Raw genomic sequence first — 26,023 nt, 5'->3', positions numbered from 1 at the left:
TCCACTGGTCAAGGAGGAGGAGCTGCAAGTGGTTTATGAACATGGATTGATCACCTAATGTACAGATGCCTATGTCTATGTAACAGAATTAGCCTTTATTAGATATACTTGTCATCACTTTTAAAGACAGAGCGAGCAACATGCAATGAGCTTTCTGTTTTGGGGATCTGCTGGGGGCTTATAGGAAGTAGAACTAGCTGCTGTTAGCATGCTTGACTTCATGCACCATTGGTATGACTGAGAATGGTTTTTCTTTTGGGGGTGTGCATGCTCAAAATTGTTTCATCTATTTTTGTAAATACTGCAAACTAAAATATCTCAACATGCCTTATTTAGAAAAAAAAACCTTGAGATTTCAGATTATTTTGTTCAAAAACAATATGACTTAAGAAAAGTTTTATGTCAAAACAAACATAACATAGCTACCATGTTAAAAAGTGGGCTTGTAAAGGATTGTCTTTTTGAATGATGTGTTGTATTGAAAACCTGTATGGTAACCCTTTTTTTCCTTGATATCTTTATGATATTGTAAATGTATTAAATTCAAATTAAAAAAAAAATTGGGTGTCAAGCAAGGAATGTTGGCCAACAATTGTGACCCATATTGTTGGGGGAGGAGGGGGAAGGGGATTACAGTTAAAATGTACTATTTCTATAGCTATATATTCAATAGGGAGTTTATCATAAAAATGTTAAGTCTGTTTTCTTGGATGATACATGAAAATGAGTTAATTGCAGCTTGAACAATTTTATTAAATTACTAGCACTGCCCATTACTTAATAAGCCTTTGAGGAGACCAGCAGCTAATACTTCCTCCCATTTCATCAGAGACAGAACACATTTTTTAAAAAAAGACAAAATACCCTTCCTTTGCTAAAAGATGCTTTATAATTACATTATTTATTGAATATTTTCAATTAAATTCAAATATTTGGAGGAACAATGTCTTTGCACAAATGAGGACTCTACTTTACCCCCAAATAGCCAGGTAACATGGAAGCTGCTCCCTGCAATACAAATCCTGAAAAACAGCAAACTGCTTGGAAGAGGCTTCCACCTTCACCGTTTATGGCAGTGGCAATATGAATAAAAATAAAAGACGGGCTAGGGATGCTGCCTTTTGACCATGGTGTTGATCTATTCAATCTAAGAACATATCAAAAAGGTCATACTCAAGCCTCTCTGGTTGACAATGTGGTCTTGAAGCAGGATGGAATTGAGAGCTGTGTGTGAGAACATGAGCTCAAGGGGAAGGCTGTAGCAAAGAGGGCGAAAACCTTTTTTTTTTTTTTTTTTTTACAATATCTATAAACATATCACACAGATGCATGATTCTTGATCCTGTTCACCGTTGTTCACAATTACTTGTCAATTAATCATTTCCAGATGTACCTATAACTTCACTAGTGTATCAGTTTTCTATTAAGAAGCAGACAGCTCATCTCTGATGGACCAGCAGACTCCATATATCTTTCCAAACTGTGTAGATTCCAAAGGGTTAATGTGGTTTTCAGCAAAGCCTGCTCCATCTTTTCTCTGTATTCACATTTTGTGCCCTCTTAAATGCCAGGGCTCTTTCTTTACATGCAGGCACTAGAGTTTGTTTTTTTTTCTTTTTATTCAAATTATTCAACACTACGACAGGATCCAGCTATGGGTTTTAAAAAATATTTTTGCCCTTTTATTCTAGCTAAAATGTTCTACCGGTTACTGAGCATTCAGCACATGAAAGAAAATCCAGGCATGTGCAAGCACACACCATCTCACAAAATTTAAATGACCTTTTTTTTTATTATACATGTGTTTTGTTGTTTGTTGTTTTTAAACAAAACTCCAACCAGAACCTGGCCAAATGTTCAATAAAAAGCAAAAGAAAAATCTGCAGAGGGCATAATTAGTTAATTCCTAGTGAGTATAAAAGCTGTCCATAGCCCCTGACTCACTGCCTGCTAATTACAAACATGGATGCAGTTTCTTCTGGAGGTCCCCTATCCCTCTAGCTCCAACACCCTCCCATCAGTGGAAAATCCTCATGCAGCTTGGCTTTTATCCTGGTAAACTCGACAAGCAGTATGCTCCTTGAAAAACCAGACCTATCTGTCACAGGAAGACAGATCTCAGAAGTTACTTCTATATAGAAGCCTTTGGGTATTCATCAAACATGTATATGACAAAGAATGGATTTGATAAGAGATGACATGTGATCCCAGGCAGAGGTGGCATATAGTCTGTGACTGCTCTTCCTGTGGCATCTCTACTTACAGAGATTTAAACACCTACAGCTTATAGTGCTTTAACTCGAACAGTTGTTCCAACTGGGTATTGGCCTGCATCCGTGTTATAAAATTGCTGAAAAGTGTTCCACCCTCGAAGGAAGCTTGAGAACCAGAGCTAAGGTCCAGAGAGGAATCAAGCAGAACTCTGCACCACTGGGGCCTCACTGGAAGAAGCAGTTACATCAGTCTTTTTTGGGTCAGATTCCTCGCTGCCTCCCATCGCCTCTGATTGCTGCTGTCGACGCTGTACTTCTGCTTTAAGATTCTCCAAGTCCTTTTGGCTGAGAAAAAACAAAAACAAAGTGAAGAATGACACTCAAAGTAACTTCAGCTCACGACCCTGTCTGAAGAGGGTTCTTTAATGAGGACCTTATCAAGACCATCTCTGAGATGTCACTACTGGTACATTATGCTCTATTCACACTTTCAGAGAGCAAGTTTCAAAATCTAAGTGTATGGGTAAAAGGGAATTTTGAAAACTGTGCTCTTATATATTGGGAAAAGTATTCCTGGCTAGAGGAGACAACTGTGCATGACTTTAAAACGAGCTAGAACATTTTTTGCACAATTTTAGAAGAGAAAATCGAGAACCTGTACAAAGTCTGTGTGTGTGTGCCCGTATAGTTTTGAAAACTGTCACACAGGGCACAATTTTGATGGAGCCAATAACTGTAACTGGACAATGTTCCTATTGCAGTGGCCTACTGCCACCGTCCCTGCGTTCCTCCCCACACAAGCTCTTTAGTTACTAACCCTCCCATGCTATCCTATGTATCAAAATTGTAGTTCTACCTCCACTATCATGTAAATACTCACAATCTTTCAAACTTTACTATGTTTTAGTATTGTAAGCCGACTAGGAAGTTCTTCCAATAGGCAGGATAGAAAATCTGAATAAAACTTGCAAGATATTGGCCCACCCCATTCCACTGCCTAGGTATGCAGTGTTAAATATGCATAGTAATAACAGACTAAGGCCAGCACTACAGTTGATGATAAAACACATATCACTGCAACTAGTAGCACAGAAAAGTGACATTTGGAGCATTGAGATTAAGCATCAGATTACTGCGTCTCAGTAGCCACGAATTTGGACTTGGAGGATGCGATCTATGGTGTCAGCATCTATGAAGCAAACTTGGTTTTTCTTATTACATAGAGCTTTCTGGACCCCTGTTTGTTTACATAAATTGGATAGTTCCAAGTCTAATAGATGCTGGCATTGCCATCTTGAAGCTGGGACTTTAGATCATTTACTTTATTATTGTCCCTTGATACTGCAGTTTTGGAGGTCTATTTGGGACCAAGTAAATAATTTATTAGAGAATCCAGTGGCTTTATCTTATGATATTATTTTATTTAGTACACTTATGAGAGCTAAAAGTCAATTATCTGTGAGAAGTAACAAACTACTTTTTGTAATGACAGGGGTTGCCATGCAACTCATTTTAAGAAATTGGAAAAACTGGGATAGGTTGAACTACACATTCTGGTGGGAATCCCTGTATTATACTTATAAAATGGAACGTTGCATGGCCATACAACAGGGACGTTTTAAGAATTTTATAGATGTTTGGAAGCCATTGGCTAAATACTGTAAAAAGGAATAATTAATTCAATTTTATAGACAAGTAAACATACACATCCTGAAGGGTAGTAAGGAAAGGGAATAGAATTGGAATTGATTCGAAGATTTTATGAATAATTTCATGAAGGTTTTATTATATTGGTTTATTAACTGGGAGGGTGGGGGAAATTTCATTATGCAGTAGTATTTATAAGTTTTGTTGCGCTTATTATGTAATGTGCAAATATGTGAATCATTTATTGCACATTTGTAGTTTGAAAAATCAATAAAGAATTTAAAAAAAAAATTGATTACAGTTGCCCAAGTTAAGGGGTCTGCCATATGTTACTTACTTTATTTATTTTTACTGCACTTAAGACATAACAGAAGTAATTCCAAAAAGATTGATAAGTTAGGTGGCTAAGGGGCCGAGTGCTTTGAATACAAGCCTCTAAATGTGCTAAGTACATATTCTTTTTTTTTTTTTTAATAAATCTTTATTCGTTTTTACATCTTACATCAAGTGTAACAGTAATTAACATTGAAATTGAATACATCACTTGAATTTCTATCATATTTAACATTAAAACATAAAATTTTAGCCCTTCCCTCCCACCCTTACTATAACATATGTAATCAAATATATTTTATAAAAATTATTTTCTACTGATTTAAACATTTAATAAAATTCAGAACCCCCCCAACCTATCTCCCCTCATTGCATTGTACTTATATTGGAAAAATGGTATTTATTCATCACAATAATTTATCAATGGCCCCCAAATCTCCTTAAATTTATTATAATTTCCTTTTTGTATAGCTATTGTTCTTTCCATTTTATAAGGGTGACAAAGTGAGTTCCATCAAAAACTATAATTAAGTCTACTCCAATTCTTCCAATTACTTGTGATATGTTGTATGGCGACCCCTGTCAATCAATAACAGCCTATTGTTTTTAGATGAAATTTGGCTCTTTGTTCTCATTGACATTCCAAATAAAATCGTGTTATACGATAATGCCAAAGGATTTTCCAATAAACAATTTATTTGGCCCCCATATTGATTTCCAAAAGGCCAAAATTAATGGACAGTAGAACAATAAATGATCTAAAGTCCCTGGTTCGAGATTACAATGCCAACATCTATTTGACTTAGAGCTATCCAACTTTTGTAAACGAACTGGGGTCCAAAATGCTCTATGTAACAAAAAAAAAAACAAGTTTGTCTCATAGATGCGGACACTGTACATCTCATCCTCTAAGACCAAATTCATGGCCATTGAGACACAGAAATTTGATGCTTAATCTCAATGCTCCAAATATCCCTTAGACCGCTTTTTGGTTTTTTATTCACATAAATTCACATATACCACTGTGCGGCCTGGTGTCCCAGGAAGTCCACCTGAAAGCATAAGAACTCCAAACTATATTTATTATTAAGATTTTTCCATTCAGGGAATCCCGCCTGAATAGGCTGCTTCAGTTGCAACCATCTAAAGCTTTGTGATTTATTAAGACCATATTTATGTTGCAACTGTGAAAAATCAAGCAGTTTACCTTTAGAAATAACATCGTCTAAAATCCGTATACCTGCTATCATCCAATGCTTCCAGATGACTTTAAATCCGCCAATTTGAATCTTGGAGTTTAGCCATATAGTTTGATTTGTCAACTTATGTATTGGGATAGATGTTAAATTACTGACATATCGTAATGTTTTCCATGTATCCATTAATATTCTATTTTCTTTATACAATCTAGGCATCTTGATACTGAGAACATGACATAAACATAAAGTTGGCTGTGGTTTCATTTTGTATCTTGGGGATTAGGCTGGGGAGGACTCTATGAGTGGGTTTTCAGTTTGATTCACTCTCTCACTAGTTCACTGTTTGTGACTTATTTATTGTTATTAATTCTGCACAGTTGATTTTGCACACTAGGGAAGCCCGATGATGGTGTGCAGGCGGGGTGATTCACCTCCGTCTTTGTAAGTGGAAGCGCTGGAGTTTGTTCTCCCGTCGCTAACAACCTCACACTGAGAGCGCCCCTATCCTTCAATTGATATTTGGTACCTGTGTGGTTTGGTTTGTTAGGAGTGATTAGCTGATAGACACACTCATAGAGTCCTTATTGACATTTTTTGCCTCCTTTTTGTATCTTTATAAACATAAAGGAAACATGAGTCGCCATTCTAACCACAACCAGTCTAGGGTATTTTCCATGAGCTCTGAGAGGACTCAATACATACCCTGGCGCAAAATATAGGCTTGATGATACCTATAAAAATTGGGAACATTTACCCCACCTTCTGTAATTGATTTTTGTAAAGATACTAAAGCAATTCTAGGCATTTTACTCAGCCAAACAAATTTTGTAAGAATATGATTTAATTTTTTATAAAAGGACCCTTGAAAAAAAAAACTGGGATCATACCCATTTGATAACAAACCACAGGCAATATCATCATTTTGATAGTCTGAACTCTTCCCCACCAATAAAGATGTAAAGGATTCCATTGCTCGCACATTTCTGTTACCTTCTGTAATAAAAATTTTTCATTCTCTTTCATTGTGTCTTCCAGCGTATTTTTTATCCAAATACCTAAATATTTTAATCCATCTTCCTTCCATACAAAGGCGAATGAATCAAACAAGCCCTTTGTACAATGCACATTAAGTGGAAGAATTTCTGATTTGCTCCAATTTATCTTATATCCTGAAAATTTTCAAAATTTCTCTTTCAATTCAAGTAAGCATGGAGTGGTTGTTTCTGGATTTCTCAAATGAAGCAGTATATCATCTGCATATGCAGTGACCTTGTATTCCCGATCTGAATAAGGAATACCCTGTATCTCCTTCACTTGTTGAATAGCTAATAACAAGGGTTCTAATACAATATCAAAGAGCAAAGGAGATAAGGGACAGCCTTGTCTAACCCCCCTCTGCAAGTTAAAACGCTATGATAAAGTATTATTAATATACAATCTTGCAGCAGGGGAGCTATACAATGTTTGAATCATTTGTATAAATCCTGAACCTATGCCAAACCAATCTAATGCTTGATACATGAAATTCCACCCGATCAAAGGCTTTCTCTGCATCCAAAGACACAGAAAAAGCCGGATCATTTATGGCTTTTGTTAAATTTAACATGTGAAAAGCCAATCTGGTGTTATTAGATGAATGTCTCCTAGCAACAAACCCAGTTTGGTGCATATCAATAATAAAAGGGAGAACCTTAGTTAAATGTAAAGCCAATGTCTTAGCTAAGTACATATTCTATAAAGTGAAGTTACTCACTTGGAGCAGCTGTTCTGTAATAATGCCAAGTCCAAGTATTCTCACATGTGGTTGTTATCTGGTGGCACCCAATGTGGATATTGCCTAGTGCGAATTGCTTTAAAAAAGTTATAGCAATGTCGCACTGTGCATGTTTGGAGGCCTTTCTGCCTGACGCATAAAAAAAGGGCCCTCGACATAGCTGATGAAAACTTCTAGGGGAGGTGGGAGAGTATGTGAGAACAATTGGCCTGCTGTCCTCGGAGAACACCTGCTATAGGAGAGTAACTTCGCTTTCTCTGAGGTCAATCACACCAGATGTATTCTCACATGTGGGAATTTCCAGCTATCAGGCTCCTGGTGTTTAAAAGGATCTCAAATGTAGTCTGGCTGTTGCCCCGCCTTTAGCTGAATTGGAAATCAAGGATTTTTAATGGAAAAGCTCTAACCAGGCCTGTCTGTTTTTAACTGCCAGATCCAGATTCCAAAAAGATGCATGACACCCCCAGTCCAGGGAATTAAACATGGGTTAGAATTCTGTTATACTGTGCATAGATCATGGTTTTGTAAGTAACCCTTTGTGTGCACAAGGTGGCAGATTTTTATACAAGGTTTGAACTTGACAATTAACAGGAGAACTGCCAATTCGATGCTGTAACTTAAGACGACAGCTTTTTACTTTTGAAATGGAAGTGTCCAGCTGATTCTGTAGTGTAACATATGACTCGGTATGCTGCATCTCATTGACCTGTTGCATTATGTTAACAAATCAACAACCAGCCAATAAGATGTCACTTTTGATACTTCCTGCTAAAAGTCATTCTGCACAGCCACTGTGGTGTAGGATTTATTCACAGTACAGAAAACTTCAGTACTGTCAGAAAGATACAGTGTACTCTATGGAATATTTCTTTCTCCCCATCTATACAGAATAATAACAGACTGTAGTACCTTAGAGGAATGAAGAGAATTCCATTGATAACGTTCAACTGTTCCAAAACACTGGCCATGCTAGGAGCTGTGAACTGAGGAAAATAAGATGTACCCACAGATCAGGGGGTAAGGCGGGAGAAAAAGAAAAAAAGAAGAGTTAACATGGTTTTAAGGGCAAAGCACCGCAATCAACTTCACGTTTATAAAATGTCACAAATTTGTGCAATATTGCATCAAGGATGAGTGCTCTTCTAACTTATCCTGGTGAATTATACAGTCAGTATTTCTACTCATTTCTTTCAAATAATAGGATATTTATTTGTAGATCCAGTTGCTGCTGGGGAGGTATTGCTTTCCCCTCTACCCTGAACCAGAGGCATCCTTCAGATTTGGCTTTGCTCTAAAAAGATCACAAGCAATGGCTCTGCCAAGTTGAATGTCAAGGACAGGAGAGGAGGTGCTTGTGGCATGGAGCACTGCACAACAGTAACCACAACAAAGCAACTGGGCACAGAAGCAAGCCAGGCGAGAGCATATTATGCATCAAGAGGATCTGTACCAAGAGTTGCTACTCTAATCAGCACAGCAAGATTTACAGGCTCATTATGTCTACTTTGGGAAGCCTCGCCTAGTTCAATGGTTATAAGAAAGGAATGATTCTTAGGGGAGATGCCACATTTTAGGGGGACTTTTACCATGTCCTCAAATTAAGGTCCAATTTAGTTATCATTCCTGTTCTCTTTCTTCTTTAGATATTTTCCCCATTCAAGGGAAGAAACAATCAGATAGTAACTTAAATCTAAACAACCATCCCAAAGAAAGCTACAGGAGAAATAGAATTTGACTGCACTGGGATTGAAGTTACCAAAGCAGGGCTGACAGCAGCACAGGGCTTGTCTGGCAGTGCTGTGAAGGGAATCTATCACTATCTTCTCCCTAGTTATTCAGGATCTTTTACAGCCAAAATATGAATTTTTCTCTTTAATTTACTACATTCAATTAGGGGTTAATTTTCAAACATTCATTAGGCAGGCAAGATAATAGGCTAATTTGAGCCAGTTACCTGTACACAAACCTTCTGCTGAAGCTAACCGAGTTGGTCTTCATTAAAATTTTTTTTCTAAATCTAGCTGATCAAAATCAGTGCTAATTGGTTAACTCCTAGAAACTCATCACCACCACAAAGCTAGTGATTTCTCTTCCTCCCATTGTAATTTATATTTAAATAGTCTCAGCTGCCTTAGGTGGTTAAATTTATCTACTTAGCCACTCATAGAAACATGATGGCAGATAAAGGCCAAATGGCCCATCCAGTCTGCCCATCCGCAGTAACCATTATCTCCTCCTCTCTTTAAGAGATCCCACATGCCTATCCCATGCCTTCTTGAATTCAGACACAGTTTCTGTCTCCACTACTTCTTCCGGGAGACTGTTCCACACATCTACCACCCTTTCTATAAAAAAGTATTTCCTTAGATTACACTTGAGCCTATCACCTCTTAACTTCATCCTATGCCCTCTCATTCCAGAGCTTCCTTTCAAATGAGAGACACAACTCATGCACATTTTACAGCATGTAGATATTTAAACATCTCTATATCTCCCCTTTCCTGCCTTTCCTCCAAAATACCGTTTCCCTGAAAATAAGACAGTGTCTTATATTAATTTTGGGCCCAAAAAAACGCACTAGGTCTTATTTTCATGGTAGGGCTTATTTTTTTCATGTACATGATCATCTCTCCCTTCCTCTCTCCTTCACCCCAATTCATCCTCTTTCCTTTCTCTCCCCCACATGTGCAACATCTTTCCTCCCCTTTCACCAATCCCCTTGTGCCTTCCCTCTGCAGCATCTTTCTATCCCTCCCTCCCTCCCATCCTCCTGTGCAGCAGAACCCTTGCCCAGCTTCTAGAGGGCGGGAGGAAGCACTGCTGCCAGCGAATCCAGAGACTATGGCTTATTTTGGGGTTACGGCTTATATTAAGACCTACCCTGAAAATCATGCTAGGGCTTATTTTCAGGGTAGGTCTTATTTTTAGGGGAAATGTGGTATACATATTGAGATCTTTAAATGTGTTCCCATATACCTTATGATACCAACCATTTTAGTAGCCTTCCATCCTGTTTATATCTTTTAGAAGGTGTGGCCTCCAGAATTGTACACAGTATTCTAAATGAGGTCTCACCAGTCTTATACAGGGGCATCAATACCTCCTTTGTCCTACTGGCCATACCTCTCCCTATGCACCCTAGCATCCTTCTAGCTTTTGTCGTCACCTCAACCTGTTTGGCCACCTTAAGACCATCACATACAATCACACCCAAGTCTTGCTCTTCTGTCGGACACATAAGTTCTTCACCCCCTAAACTGTACAGTTCCTTTGGATTTTTGCAGCCCAAATGCATGACTTAGCATTTCTCAACATTACCTTTTAGCTACCAAATTTCAGACTATTCAAGCTTCACCAGGTCTTTCTTCATGTTATTCACACCAACTGGGATGTCTACTCTATTGCAGATTTTAGTATCACCCGCAAAGAGGCAAATCTTACCTGACAGCCCTTCAGTAACATTGCTTATAAAAATGTTAAAAAAGAACAGGCCCAGGAACAGAACCTTGAGGCACACCACTGGTAACATCCCTTTCCTCAGAGCTATCTTCAGTGATAACTACTCTCTGTCGTCTTGCACTCAACCAGTTCTTGACCCAGCCCGTCACTTTGGGGCCCATTTATTAAATGTCTGTGTGGAACACTGTTAAAAGCTTTGCTAAAATTGCATTTTAAGCACCAGGTGTAGGATTAAAAAAACCTAATCAGATTTGGCTGATTATTTTGAATGCACAAAAAAAATAAAACCCAAGCAAGAAATGGTTTAAGTGAATGAAGATGTTTAGCCAGTGCAGTGCAGGCCTCTACTTGAGTCAGGACCATGATTACCTTGAGAGGCATAATGTTAGCATTGGATCCATTCTTATATATCTCATTCATTGTGCGCTGTAAGGCTACTGCTTGCTGGGTCAAATACTTCAGATACTCCGAGCTCTCTTTGGTCTTTTCATGCTGCTCGCCGAGCTGTTCAAGCAAGAACAAAATTAACCAGGTACTGTACAGAAAGACGCAAAACATGGGGGAGAGGGTGTTATATGCCAAGCTAAAGTGACACAGCCTGCACAAATCAGTGATCAAAGTGCTTGCACATGAATGGTATTATCTGACAGAGAAAGCACAGGCCAGATAACTTTCTAGAGTAGCAAACTGTACTTATGTGCACTCTACAATGCTTTCAAATACCCAAAGGGAAATATCAATCAATCACTGTTATCACAATCCCCAAATATAACCCAAGAAAAGTAGGTAGCACTACAACCAAATGCCCACAGCCCCACAATTGCAGGAAATAACAAAGTATCAATAAATATATATCATGTTGTGAGGTCTCAGTGCAACAGTCCAAGCTATGGTGCACTGGAAACCAGTGCTCCTGGGTTAACATATAAAGCGGGACTCTTTTTCAAGTCATAGACCTCACTTGTGCACAACTGATAATAATTAATAATATATAAAGTGCTAGTGCTAATACAAAAGTAATAATTTACAGGAAAAAGTTGCAGTGCTATCAACATTTCAAGTTTAAAGTTTCAAACCAATGAGATGAATCTGCGGTAGCAGCCCAGTGTTTTCATGTCTGTTATTCTAAAATGTTAATTCAGTTTCCATACTAGGCATAACAAAGGCGCCAGGTTATAACTTAGCTCAGCTTGGTCCAGTTTCAGGTATTTACCCTTCTTCAGGAGCTATAAAGGACACAATCTGTAGAAAATGTGGCAAGCCGCCGATTTTTGAAATGAGGTTTAACATGGATAAGTGTAAGGTGATGCACTTTGGTAATAAAATCTTATACACGACTATAGGATGTCCGGTGCGGTAATTAGAGAGACCCCCCAGGAAAGAGACTTGGGAGTACTGGTCGACAAGTCAATGAAGCTGTCTGGGCAATGTGCGGCGGTGGCGAAAAGGGTGAACAGAATGCTTGGAATGATTAAGAAGGGGATCATGAACAGATCAGAGAAGGTTATCATGCCATTATACCAGGCCATGGTGCGACCCCCACCTGGAATACTGCATCCAGCACTGGTCACCATATTTGAAGAAGGGCACGGTACTACTCAAAAGGGTCCAGAGAAGAGCGACTAAAATGGTTAAGGGGCTGGAGGAGTTGTTGTACAGCAAGAGTTTAGAGAAACTGGGTCTCTTCTCCCTTGAAAAGAGGAGACTGAGAAGGGACATGATTGAAATGTTCAAGATAATGAAGAGAATAGACTTAGTACAGGGCTGCCCAAGTCCGGTCCTCGAGATCTACTGGCAGGCCAGGTTTTCTGGATATCCACAATGAATATGCATCAGAGAGATTTGCCTGCACTACCTTCTTGGTATGCAAATCTCTCTCATGCATGTTCATTGTGGATATCCAAAAAACCTGGCCTGCCAGTAGATCTCGAGGACTAGACTTGGGCAGCCCTGACTTAGTAGATAAAGATAGGTTGTTCACCCTCTCCAAGGTAGGGAGAACGAGAGGGCACTCTTTTAAAAAGGGGATAAATTCTGTACAAACGTAAGGAAGTTCTTCTTCACCCAGAGAGTGGTGGAAAACTGGAACGCTCTTCCGGAGGCTGTTATAGGGTAAAACAGCCTCCAGGGATTCAAGACAAAGTTGGACAGGTTCCTGCTGGACTGGAACGTACGTAGATAAGGCTCGACTCAGTTAGGGCTCAGGTCCTTGACCTGGGGGCTGCTGCGGGAGCGGACTGCTGTGCACGATGGACCACTGGTCTGACCCAGCAGCGGCAATTCTTATGTTCTTATTACAGATCTTCAAGACCCAGTGAGCTGGAACTGGCAGGGATCAGCTTAGGCCTCAGAAAGCAGTGTTCGACTATGCACATCTTGAAAAGGGCAGAAAAACCTTAAGCATATGAACCAAGAATGGAAACAGACCTGATTCTTGTAGATGGTGTATCCTTCTTTTTCATGCTGCAGGGCTGACCGGAACTCTGCTTTACTTTCATACACCCGAGCGACCAGATGGTGACTGAAAAAGGACAAGAATGCACTTAGCAATCCTAAACCCTCAATGCATGCACTCACATTACATTCTGACTTATGTTCCGCCAAAGCCCTTACGAGTTCATGGTGGATAACAATACATGTCAATTACTGAAAACAAACCAGGATAAACATAATGTAATTCCACATAATCAGTATAAATTATTAACAATAAAGAATAATACTTTTCCTTTTTTCCCCCCAATTCTTTATTCTTTTTTAAAACGTATAATAAGTGTATCAGTAAATACATTTTATACTCCATATCACACTTAATACTCTAATAATGCCCATGTCAGAATTAAACCCCCCTCCCCCCTAATCATTCACATTTTCCAATACTTAACATTTTTATCATGGACCCCATATCTACACACTAAAATTCATTATCATCATCCTCCCCCCTCCCGGATGTGCATTTTTAAAGGGAAAAAACAATAATTAAACATTATAATATTTTATTAATGGTTCCCAAATCTCCTGAAATTTCTTGAAATTCCTTTTCTGTGTGGCTAACGTTCTTTCCATTTTATACATATGACATACAGAATTCCACCAAAAACTATAGTTAAGCCTCTTCCAATTTTTCCAATTGCTTGTAATTTGTTGTATAGCAACACCTGTCATAATAAGTAATAGCCTATTGTTCTTAGATGAAATTTGGCTTTTAGCCCTCATTGACATGCCAAATAAAACAGTATCATAGGATAATGCCACTGGATTTTCCAACAAACAATTTATTTGGCCCCATATTGATTTCCAAAAAGCCAAAATTAATGGACAATAGAACAGTAAATGATCTAAAGTCCCTGCTTCAAGATGACAATGCCAACATTTATTTGACTTAGAGCTATCTAACTTTTGTAAATGAACTGGGGTCCATAATGCTCTATGTAACAAAAAAAAAACCACGTTTGTCTCATAGATGCTGACATTGTACATCTCAATCTCCAAGTCCAAATTCGTGGCCATTGAGATGCAGAAATTTGGTGCTTAATCTCAATACTCCAGATGTCTCTAAGACCAGTTTTTGGTTTCTTATTTATAAATCCAGCTAACAATTTATACCACTGTGCGGCCTGATGTCCCAGGAAGTCTAGCTGAAAGCATAATAATTCTAAACTATATTGATTATTTAAATTTTTCCACCTGAATGGCCTGCTTCAATTGCAAACTTTGTGATTTATTAAGACCAAATTTATGTTGCAACTGTGAAAATTCAAGCAGCTTACTATTAGATATAACATCATCTAAAATTTGTATTCCTGCCATCATCCAATGCTTCCAGATGACCTTAAATCCGCTAATTTGAATCTTGGAGTTTAGCCATATAGTCTGATTTGTTGATTTATGTATTGGAATAGGTGTTAAATTACTAACATATAGTAAGGTCTTCCACGTATCAACTAATATATTCTTTATAGAATACATTTCAAGGTAAGAATTTTTTGAATAGAAATGTCTTTAAAAGCTTTCTAAAAACAGTATATTTATCTACAGATCTAATTAAAATAGGAAGATCATTCTAAATTAAAGGAACTTGATAAAAAAAGGATGCCTTCCATTGAAAGAATAGTCTATGGAAAGATTAGGTTCTTACCTGGGTAATCTTCTTTCTAATATATAGATACATTATTTCTGAACCTTTGGGTAGTCAATCCATTCCCACAAGAATTCAGAGCCTCATTAGCACATTTTTGCTCCACCTCCCATCTCTCTGGGCTGTCCTTCAATTCCTCAGTTTGTACCGAAGCAAATGGTCAGCCCTGGAGAGGAAACAGAATAGGGAGGGTTACAGGGACTCTCTCCAACAAAAATGCCTGTTTCAAGTTTATTAGGTTTTTATATACTGCCTATCAAGATTATCTAAGCGGTTTTACAATCAGGTACTCAAGCTAGCTAACAATCTAGCTAACGTACCTGAGGCTATGGAGGACTGAGTGACTTGCCCAGGGTCACAAGGAGCAGCGCGAGGTTTGAACCCACAACCCCAGGGTGCTGAGGCGTAGCTCCAACCACTGCGCCACACACTCCTGTTCTGCTCATATCATTAAAATATACCAGATAAAACAAAACTGAACCATTTGCAATTATAACAAGGTGTAAAACAAGTCACCAACTGGATTGCAGCATGTACTAAGAGTGTGTAGGAGATTCGTCAGATACTTCCTAGATTCTTCAATGCAGTAGTCGCGTCCTCTATCCTTGTAAATGCTGGATAAGGGAATGAAACAAGATGTCTGGATTCCCTGGCACACTCAAGGCAGTAAGCAGACAAATGAACATCTGACAGTGTGGGCTTTGGGAATAATGTATCTGTCTACTAGAAAGAAGATTACCAAGTTAAGAATCTAATCCTTCTATTGTGACAGACGTATTATTCCTGAATCTTCGAGACATATCAAAGCAGTCCCCAGAGTCTAGGGCAGGACAGATGAGCCTGCTGACAGTATAGATGATCTGAATGCAGAATACATTTTGGTCGCTACGTCCACCCTGTAAAACTTTGTGCACATATGTAGAGAGGATCATGTGGCCACTGTATAGATTATTCCAGAGACACTGCTAAAGAATCCGCCCATGAGGACGCCATGCCTCTAGTGGAATGCACCTTTATGGATATAGACAGTCGATTTCCACTTCCGATGTAGGCTGAAGAGATGGCCATATGGATCCATCTTGAAATGGTCAGTTTTGAGGCTGGTCAGCACCTACTAGTACAAAGAGATGATTCGACAGTTAAAATTCATTTATCACCTACAGATAGTGCAGTAACACTGGGCAAATCCAACAATTTCAGAACTTTATCACTCTTCCTTGATTTCAAGGGTGTGAAGGCAGGCAAGTGCAGCTCCTAATTGATATGAAAGCTGCAGACTACTTTCGGTAAGAAAAATGATACTGTGCACAATATCATACCTAAATCCAAAATTCTGAGGAAGGGATCTCTGCTTGACAAGGTCTGCAATTCTGCCACTTGTCGAGCTGAAGTAATCGCTACCAAAAACACTGTTTTGACTGTAAGATAAATCTGAGAAGCTTGCTCTAGTGGTTCATAAGGCGCTCTAGATAATGCTCATAGGATCAGATTAAGATTCCATGTCAGAAAAGGCTGTCGCACAGGAGGACGGCGGCAAAAGCATCCTTCAAATACCTGGCCACATCTGGGTGTGCGGCTACGGTGCTCTTATTAACCCTAGGCCCAAAACCCTCCACAATCTGAACCTTTCAGGGAGCCAACTGCTAGGTCTTTTTCCAGACCCCTCTGAGCACACCAAGCTTGGAAGCACTTCCAGGCTTTTGCATATGCAGCTAGAGTCACTTTCTTCTACATCTTTGAAGGATGGAGACAATTCCATCTGAATAGCCTTTATGCACTAGTGTTGTCACACGTGCAACAACCATGCTGTAAGACCAAAGCATTCCAGATCCTCTATGGCAATTGGGACCTGAGTAAGCAGTCTCGCATGAAATGGAAGACCAAGACTTTGGACCCTTTGCCAGATGGGCCAGATCTGCATACCATGGTCACCTCAGCCAGTCTGGTGCTATTAGAATCTCCAGCCCTTGGTGCGTCATGATCCTGTGCAGAAGTCTGCCTATCATGGGCCACAGAAGGAAGAAGAAGAGAAGTCCTGCCATGGTTCAGGCCTTCGCTTCCTGGTTCATATCTTTGACAGAAGAACTGAGCTGCCTTATTGTTGGCCGCTGATGCCATCAGATCAAAAGTTGAGCACCTCCACCAACTCATAATGCAGGTGAAGGCTTCCTTAAACAGTGATCATTCCCCAGCTGAAGAAATCTGTTTGCAGGTTGTCCACTCCTGCCACAGGTGCCACCGAGAGCACCAAGAGATGGTACACTGCCCACTGAAACAGCATCTGGGCTTCCAAGCATAGCGGAGCACTCTTGGTGCTCCCCTGACAATTGACATAGTTTTCTTGGACAACATAACAGCGGTAGACTAACACCTCTTTGCTCTGCAGCGCACTCCTGAACACCTTAAGCGCCAGGCAGATGGCTCAAAGTTCTAAGCGGTCAATTGACCCCTTCCTCTGAGAAGGGGACCAGCGTCCTTGAACCAGACATCCTTCACAATGTGCACCTCAGTTGTATAGGCTGGCATCCATCATCAGGATTACCTATGAAGAGATGGCTACAGAATGAGGCTCCAACCACCAGACCAAACTGTGATGAGCTTCCGCTATCCAAGACAGCCACTGCAGCAGCTCATCTCTCTATGGACTCCATTCTGGAGTGGATCCAAATGTGCCCTTGCCCAGGGAACCCCATAGTCACAACTATTGATCCCAGCATGTGCAAAGAATGCCAGATTGTCGGAGCTGTCTCGCTCTGAAACTCCCGTATCTGATGCAGAAGCTTCTCCCAGCGGGTTTCTGACAGGAACACCTTGCTTTCCCTTGTGTTGAACTGGACTACCAGATATTCCAAAAAACAAACTTAAGGGAAAAATAAATATGAGCAGAAAAGACAGGTTCCTACCATCTCACTTGTAGAGAGATAACTGAGGAATTTTTTTTTTTTTTTAAATTCTTTGTTCATTTTTCATCTTACAACAAATACATATATATTAAACATTTGTCAATAAATACATTATTTGAAATTCTATCATTTATGATACTAAAAGATAAAAATTTTATCCCATCCCTCCCTCCCTTTCAGTCTTACATTCAATCAAATATATCACATCAATAATCTTTCCTAGTGATCTAATCATTTAATAAATTCAAATTCCCCCCTCCCATCCCTTCTACCTTAAATTGTATTTATAATGTAAAATAACTGAGGAATTGAAGGACAGCCCAGAGAGATGGGAGGCAGACCAAAAAAATGCTAATAAGGCTCTCTACAAAAATTCTCATGGGAATGGATTGACTATTTGAAGGTTCAGGAATAATATGTCTGTTGCACTGGAATTGTCTTTAGTGAAGGTAATTGAAGATAAAATTGTTTCTGTACAATGTGACCTGATCTTCCTGCTGTTAATGAAATCAATTCCACTAAGTAATATGGTCCCTGGCCATATAGAATATTAAAAATCGTAATGCAAAGCTTGAAATGAATCTATGCAATTACTGGTAACCAGTATAATTTAATAAAATATGGTGTACTTTGATCATATTTAGACATGAAGAAATTTACCCTCACCGTAGCACTTGCTAAATCTGTGTCTAGGGTGACAAAACTTCTTAACTCTCTGTCAGCCTGCAGAGCTCCAAAATCACCCCCTTCCTCAGCCCTTATGTGAAATTAAATTGGTACCTCTTGATATTGCCTGTAAGTTAAAAATAAAGTTTCAAAATCACCCCTCCTGCTGTTGCTCTCTCCACCCCTGACAACTGACTTCTACTCCAGTGACATGATGATCAGACTGCAGTGACCACAGGCTAAAAGACATACAGAAGAAAGGTCCTAAAAGTTCACATCTTATTCAGTGCCTGGTCCTTTTTCTTACTGAATGTGTGATCTGTAGCTGTTGTCTCATTCTGGTGCAATTGTTTTCTCTCTCTCCAATTTTTCTTGCCTAACAATTGAATGGTTCTTTCATTTTTATTCTGTAAACTACCTTGATATGTCTTTAGGAAAGAGGGCATAGCAAATTAAATGGACTATAAACCATAAGAGACGAGGGCCTCAGAGCAGAGGTTAACCTTGTCAGAACCATGGTGACTTATGTGGCCCACTTGAGATCAGCCACCATAGAGGAAATTTACACTATCACTGCCAAACTCCCTTCTGCAATGTCTCCCTTTTGATGATGTGTAACCCAGAGAATACAGCTGGAACTTCATTGGTGCGCTCTGTTGCCTGCTTTCCTTCTCTGCCAACCATTTCACAAGTCAATTATTGTACTCTCTCTTACTGCATCTAACACTTACCAGCCAGCTATTCAGTGCTGGCTGATAAGAATTCACTTTGGAATTTTAAACTAGTTGCAAACTAGCTTTCCCACTGATTTAGTGAAGATGGCTGAATGAGGTGTGCACAGCTGTTTTATCATTATGCCTAAATGTCATCACCTATAGCTCTGGCTCACCTGAGCGCCACCTTGAGGGACTTTGCACCATGATACTTGGAATTGATTGTCAGTGCACTCTCTAGGAATCGTAGTGAGAGGTCGTACTCCATAACCCCGTGAAGAACCAGACCAATATTATTCTATAGGGAGAGAGAGCACACAAAGTCCAGGAAAGAATATCAAGAACAAAATAGTACTTGAAATGTTAAGAATCAGTTCAGAGAAAACAAAGACCTTCGTTGTAGCTATAGGAATAATACAGAGTAGCTAATGACAAAGTTACTTACCTGTAGCAGGTGTTCTCTGAGGACAGCAGGCCAAATATCACAGCTGAGTGACATCATCCGAAGGAGCCCACATGGTACTAGCTAGCTAATTAAAATATTGAAAATTCTAGCTGCAGTCCCTTAGCCCTATACTATAGCTTACAGAATACAACTCTCCAATGAGAGGTGGGAGGGTATGTGAGATTATTTGGCCTGCTGTCCTTGGAGAATACCTGCTTCAAGTAACTTACTTCACTTTCTCCGAGGACAAGCAGGCCTTCTATTCTTACAGCTGGGTATCCCTAGCTACCGGGTTCACCCAAAAACAAGAAGGCTAGGCAGCAGGGATTTAAAATGTCTAGGCCTGTTGAATAATTCACCTGAAAAAAAATTAACATACTGGAACAGAACAAAATATGGGCCAGGGGTGGGGGGTGGAATTGGATTCTAGACACTGAACAAATTCTGCAGGACTGTCACATTGGGAATTCTGCTCAAGACAGTAGTAAAACATGAATGTGTGGACAGAAGTTCATGTCGTAGCCTTGCAAATCTCCTCTATGGTGGCTGATCTCAAGTGGGCCACATAAGTCACCATGGTTCTGACATTGTGAGCCTTGACATCACCCCCATGACTCAGCCCAGCTTGGGTATTAGCAAAGGAGATGCAATCCGCTAGCCAATTAGAGATGGCGCGTTTGCTGATGGCTACTCCCAACTGATTTGGGTCATAGGAAATAAAATGTTGGGTGGACTGTCTAAGGGCTTTAGTCCACTCCAGGTAGAAGGCTCGTTTGTATTCTAAGGTATGCAGTACACTTTTGCCAGAATGATCACATGATTTTGGGAAAAATGTTGGCAGAACGATTGATTGATTAAGATGGAACTCTATCATGACTTCAGGAAGAACTTCGGGCGAGTGTGGAGAGCTACTCTGTTGTGATGTAATTTAGTGTAAGGTGGGTCTGCTACTATGGCCTGAAACTCACTAACTCTGTGAACTGTAGTGACCACCAACAGAAACAATACTTTCCAGGTCAAAAATTTGGAATGGTCAAATTCGATCGAATGGTCCAGCAGAGTTAAAAGACTGACTCAGCTCTGGATGAATGTGGATGACATCTTCTAGGTTTTCTGTGGATCACTGAGAAGTTGGATCTACTGGGCTTCTCTCAAATAGAGATTAGCTTTTAAAAGGGCTGCGTGTCAGGCAAGCATGCATGGTCGGTGGGCCCTGCTAAAGGGCCATTTATGCGGCCCAAGTAGGATCAAGCTAAAATCACTGCCCAACTTCATTTATAAGTAACAACAATCCACATGGATGTTCAATTGAGGGCCAATGCATTGAAGGAAATCACTGTTCAAATCCATCTTCAAGTTTCAAGGCTCCAAAATTTGGTACTGCCACCTGACCTGCTTATGTCAGACCTCCTCCTATCTTCAATTTAAGAAGGTGGTAAAAAATGCATCTGTTTTCATTACAGTCTTGCTAGGATTCATAATTTTATTTATTTCTTTCATTTGTGCGTCGCACATACCTATACAAGCTCTTGGTGACATTACATTACATTACAAGAGGGTAGGGAGGACAATGGAGGGCAGGAAGATACAGGAGGAGAAGAGGATACAAGTGATTACGTGTCAAATAGATGAGTTTTCAGTTTCTTCTGGAATTTGGTGTGGTTAGGTTCTGTCCTGGTCATTTCAGAAAGGTCATTCCAAGTTTTTACACCTAGAAAGGTGAGCATGGAGTGGAAAACACGTTTGTATTGCAGATTTTTTTTGTGGAAGGGAGATTTAGAAGTATTCTGTTGAGGGTTCTGCGGGAAGTAGACCATGCCTTGGAAAAGAGCTGGATGAGAGGAACCACGGAGTTTCTGTAAAGTATACGGTGAATGATGCATGAAGTTTTGAAGGTTATTCGTGACAGGATGGGTAGCCAGTGCAGTTGCCTGATGAAGGCTGTAATCGAGTCATATTTTCTCAGGTTTAAGATTAGTCTGACAGTGGTGTTTTGGATGAGTTGCATTTTGTGAATCAGAGTGGTGTTGATTCCCATGTAGATGAAATTGCAGTAGTCGAGTTGTGGAAGTATCATCAGCTGTACAACTAAGGCAAAGTGGTGTTGGTGAAAGTATGGTCTGATAATGTCTATGTTGTTAACTTTATTAATCTTATGTAAGTCGCAATGATTCCCAGTTGACATTTGTGGGGTATAAGAAACAATATGGTATGGTATAAACTTCAGATGACAGGAATCAAACAGCTCAAAAGGAGCTTTAATAAGCTGAATGAGAATTACATTGAGATTCCATGACACACACTAGGAAGTTTAATAGGAGGCTTAGTGTCAATAAACCTCTCATAAATCGAACTACTAGAAGCTGTACAGAGTTGGGCTTACCTCCTACATGAGAATGGTAAGCACTAATTAGAATGAGATGAATCCTTACAGAGTTGGTTTTCAAACCAGAATCGGAGAGGTGCAGAAGGTATTCAAGAAGTTTTTGTGTAGGGCAAACAAAAGGATCTAGGGCCTAGAATTTTGATTAGGTGGTTTATCAAATTTTAAATAAACTTGGAAGCTTAAATAAATATAAAAACTTGCCCTCAAACCAGATATCAAACTTCTTCCACTTAAAAGAGCAGCACCTCTTAGTGCAGTCTTTCCTGGAAGCAAGCAAAATTCTGAAGACACCCTCAGTCAGGCCTAGAGATGCAAATTCTACGCTCTCAACATCTAGGCTGTGAAGGCAGTCTGGAGTTTGGAGTGCAGAACGAATCCTACATTTTGCATTATGAAGGTCGGAAAACAGTCCAACCTCCAAGGTTCTTCAGAAGACAATTCCAGAAGAAGAGGGAACCAGATCTGTCTTAGCCAATAAGAAACTATTAGGATCATGGCCCCCTGATCTTGCTTCAGCAAAGTCTTCTCTATGAGAGGGATCGGAGGATACGCATACAGAAGACCTCTCCCCCCTTGAAGGAGGAAGGCATCTGATGCTAGTCTGCTATGTGATCTGGGCCAGGAACAGAACTGGGGTACTCTGCTATTGAGATAAGTGGCAAAAAGATCCACTGAAGGGTGCCCCACTCTTGGAAGATCTTGTGGGCAACACCCATGTTGAGCAACCACTCGTGCAGTTGCAAATCCCTGCTCCGTCTGTCTGCCAGACCGTTATCCTTGCCTACAAGGTATGTGGCCTGAAGGATTACATTCTATGAAGGAGAGCTCCCCTGCTTGTTTACATAAAACCTGATTGTCTGTTTGAATGAGAACAAGTTGGTTCTGCAGCCAATCTCTGAAAAGAAGGTTGATACAAAGGTTTGTCTCCTGAGCCAATTATTTCCCCTGGGTGTGAAGCACATCCCAAGGTGGATGTATCTATTGTCAACATCTTTTGAGGAGGTGGAATTTGGAATGGGAATACCAGGGTCAAACTGGATCAAATGGTCCACCAGAGAAGAGACTGGCTCAGCTCTGGAGTAATGTGGATGACATCTTCTAGGTTCTCTGTGGTTTGAGACCACTGAGAAGCTAGGATCTACTGGGCTTCTCTCAAATGGAGACAAGCCATGGATGCGACATGAAATATGGAGGCCATGTGGCCTATCAGTCTCAACCGATATAGATATAGCTGTGACATAGAAACATGATGGTGGATAAAGGCCAAATGGCCCATCTAGTCTGCCCATCCGCAGCATCCACTATCTCCTCCTTTCCCTAAGAGATTTCACGTGCCTGCCTCACACTTTCTGCAATTCAGACAAAGCCTTTGTCTTCACCATCTCTACCAGGAGACTATTACACGCATCTACCACCCTTTCTGAAAAAAAAAAAGTATTTCCTTAGATTTCTTCTGATTTTAACACCTCTTAATTTCATCCAATGCCCTCTCATTCCGGAGTTTCCTTTCAAATGAGACTCGCCTCATGTGCATTTAAACTACATGGTATTTAAACGTCTCTGTCATATCACCTTTCTCCCACCTTTCCTCCAAAGTATACATATTGAGATCTTTAAGTCTGTCCCCATATGTCTTACGATGAACACCATGCACCATTTAAGTAGCCTTCCTCTGGACCAACTCCATCTTTTTTATATCTTTTTGAAGGTGCAGTCTCCAGAATTACAAGGGGCCACTGTTGATATTAAAAATTTAGCCGCCCTCCCCCAGAAGTTCATCTCCTGCTTTGACTGGAAAGACAGCTGGGACTTCTGCTAATGGAATTGACACAGATGGGAATGCTGGGACTGGGACTGTTGAGAAGGCTGAGAAGCACACGGTTACCTACACCTTTGAAAATATTAGGAATACCGCCTCTGCCTGCCAGAAAACTTCCTAGTTGGTTGACGCAGCTGCAGGTTGCTGAGACAAGGTCTGGATGGTGTCTCTATGCTTCTATAAGATCAGCCACATCTTCTACTTTGTCTCCATGGCAAGGCACATCCGCAAGCCTCTCCTAAGCCACTGGTTCCAGGTCAGACACACACAGCCACAAGAGTCTACCCATCCCCACATCCATAGCAGAAAGTCTAGACTCGATGTCAAAAGTATCATATGTGCTCCTGGCCAAGTACTTTCTGCACTGTAGCTGCTTTCTGGCCAGCTAACGAAGCTCCTCAACTTGGTCCTGTGGGAGAGAATCAGCCAAAAAGATAGTGTATTGTCAGCCAAAGATCTCAAGTACATGCTTGTGTAGAGATGACAGGACTGGATGAGAGCAATGAGCATAGAGTCCTAAAACATTTTTCTCCCAAATGAGTCCAAGATCTTGGGGGAGCTGAAGCATGAGTCCCAGTACTCTTGGATCACCTGAGAGTGGATTCTACCACCAAAGAGTGGTAAGGAAGCTGGGCCCTTTAAAATCCGGGAGCCTTCTGGATTTGGTAGTCAGTATCCACCTTCTTTGGTACAATGTGTACTGAGAGTGGGATCTCCCAATTTCTTGTCAGTTTGTCCTTAAGTATAGGGTGCAATAGTGTTATAACCTCCTTCCTTGGGAGAAGACTCATAGTTCAAGACCTCTAACGTCTTGGCCCTAGGCTTCTCTGTCTCCAGCTTAAATGGAATTGGCTGAAGCCATCTCATTGACAAAAACAATGAAGGAGAAAGACTCTGTTGACTTCCTTCTCCCCTGAAGTGGTGATGGGTCAGATGGGATACCATATGATCCTCCTCCAAGTCGTAATGTGGATCATCATGATCTGAGTCCCAAGAGCGGTCCCAGTAAGAGTCTGTGGAGAGGGGCTCAACCTGCCTCAGACTGGTGGAGCAATGTCCACACTTCCTAGGGTGTTGAAGTACATCCCTACTTCCCCCACTGATGTCTGTGGTGGAAGTGCATGCATCAAGGCAGGTTCTGATGGCTTTCAAGGCACTGGCATTGGGGGTAAAGGCTCTTGCTAAATTTCAGGAAGGAGGGAAGGCGGAAGTTCTATTGATGGAAGCTCCCTCGATGCCAAAGCTGCTTATAACTACAGAATTTGCACCAACTCCTCCCTGAGAATCATCTGGTACCGCTCATCGGAGATAGACATCAGCAAAAGCTGGGGAGTCGGTACGGGGACAGCCTGATAAGGTGTTGGTGCTGAATTAAACTCGGGGACTTGGCTGCCTGGTAACCTGCATATTAGCACCTCCACTAAAGAGAAGGAGTGATCCTCTCAGTGTTGAAGCTTCTTGGGAATCAGTGTATTATATGTCTCAGTGCTCCTGGCATCGTGCGTCAAAGAGGAACAATGTCAATGCTTCTTGGGCTTCCTCTGATGCTTGGCATTGCAATCCCTTGGTGCTGAAAGAGATGACATTGAACCCAACCACTTCCTCAGTGTCACGTCCAATGCTGACCAGTCCCGACAAACAGTGCCCAATGTCGAAGTGGAGACCCCCTCAATGCCAGTGTGCGCCAAGTAATTTTCAATTCCTGGGCAGCCATTGATGTCGATGCTTCTGATGGAACAACCTTTAAGGAGCCAAACAGCTTCTTGTGTTGAACCTGCTGTGCCTTCTGAGTTCTGGTCTGCATTTGGGAACAGAAAGTACATTCATTAGGATCAGTCAGGTCCAAGGGCACCCAATGCACCAATTGTACAGGTCCATGATTGAGATGACCTGATTACATTGGGAACATCTTTTGAAGTCACTGGGGGTCATCTTAGACATTGCAAAAAGAATCTCTGCTAAATTAAATTCCTCAATGGTGAACTGAAAATGGGGCAAGTTCAAATTAAGGATGAGGCTCCGGCCCTAAAAGAGGCCTAGCATGATAAAAAAAACAAAGGAAACTTAAACATGCAGTAAATACTTAATAAATAAGACCGGAAGGGAAACTTTGAAATTGAGAATAAAAAAATAAAAGTAAAAGTAAACAAGGCAGCAAACCCAAAGGGAAGGCACCACTTCACACATGAGTGAGAAGAAACACAAGGAACAAGTCTTGTCTACTCCACGAACAAAGATAGACTAAGGGACCCGCTGCTTTCGCATTGAGCAGGAAGGTAACCAAACATGTGTGGTACAGTGAAGCTAGCATTCTCTAAATTTTAATTAGCT

The 26,023-nt window shown here is 40.5% G+C and overlaps 1 protein-coding gene across 9 annotated transcripts in view; it reads right to left on the bottom strand.

Annotated features, from left to right (window-relative positions):
- Window positions 1–869: 869 nt before the first annotated feature.
- The window catches only part of CLUH (clustered mitochondria homolog), a 104,565-nt gene continuing 79,411 nt past the window's right edge, over window positions 870–26,023 (bottom strand). For all 9 annotated transcript variants that reach the window (XM_033921569.1, XM_033921563.1, XM_033921567.1 and 6 more), the window contains exons 22-26: window positions 19,219–19,340; window positions 13,053–13,146; window positions 10,995–11,129; window positions 8,076–8,149; window positions 870–2,558 (exon numbers count right to left, since the gene is read on the bottom strand). In XM_033921569.1, the coding sequence (XP_033777460.1) occupies window positions 2,411–2,558; window positions 8,076–8,149; window positions 10,995–11,129; window positions 13,053–13,146; window positions 19,219–19,340 (573 nt within the window). In that variant the 3' untranslated portion in view covers window positions 870–2,410. The remainder of the gene's footprint in view (window positions 2,559–8,075; window positions 8,150–10,994; window positions 11,130–13,052; window positions 13,147–19,218; window positions 19,341–26,023) is intronic.

Source organism: Geotrypetes seraphini, chromosome 15, assembly GCF_902459505.1.
Source record: "Geotrypetes seraphini chromosome 15, aGeoSer1.1, whole genome shotgun sequence".
In the NCBI taxonomy this organism is placed as follows: Eukaryota; Metazoa; Chordata; class Amphibia; order Gymnophiona; family Dermophiidae; genus Geotrypetes; species Geotrypetes seraphini.
The sequence above is the reverse complement of the archived record's forward strand: the minus strand, read 5'-3'. Positions and strand labels throughout refer to the sequence as shown.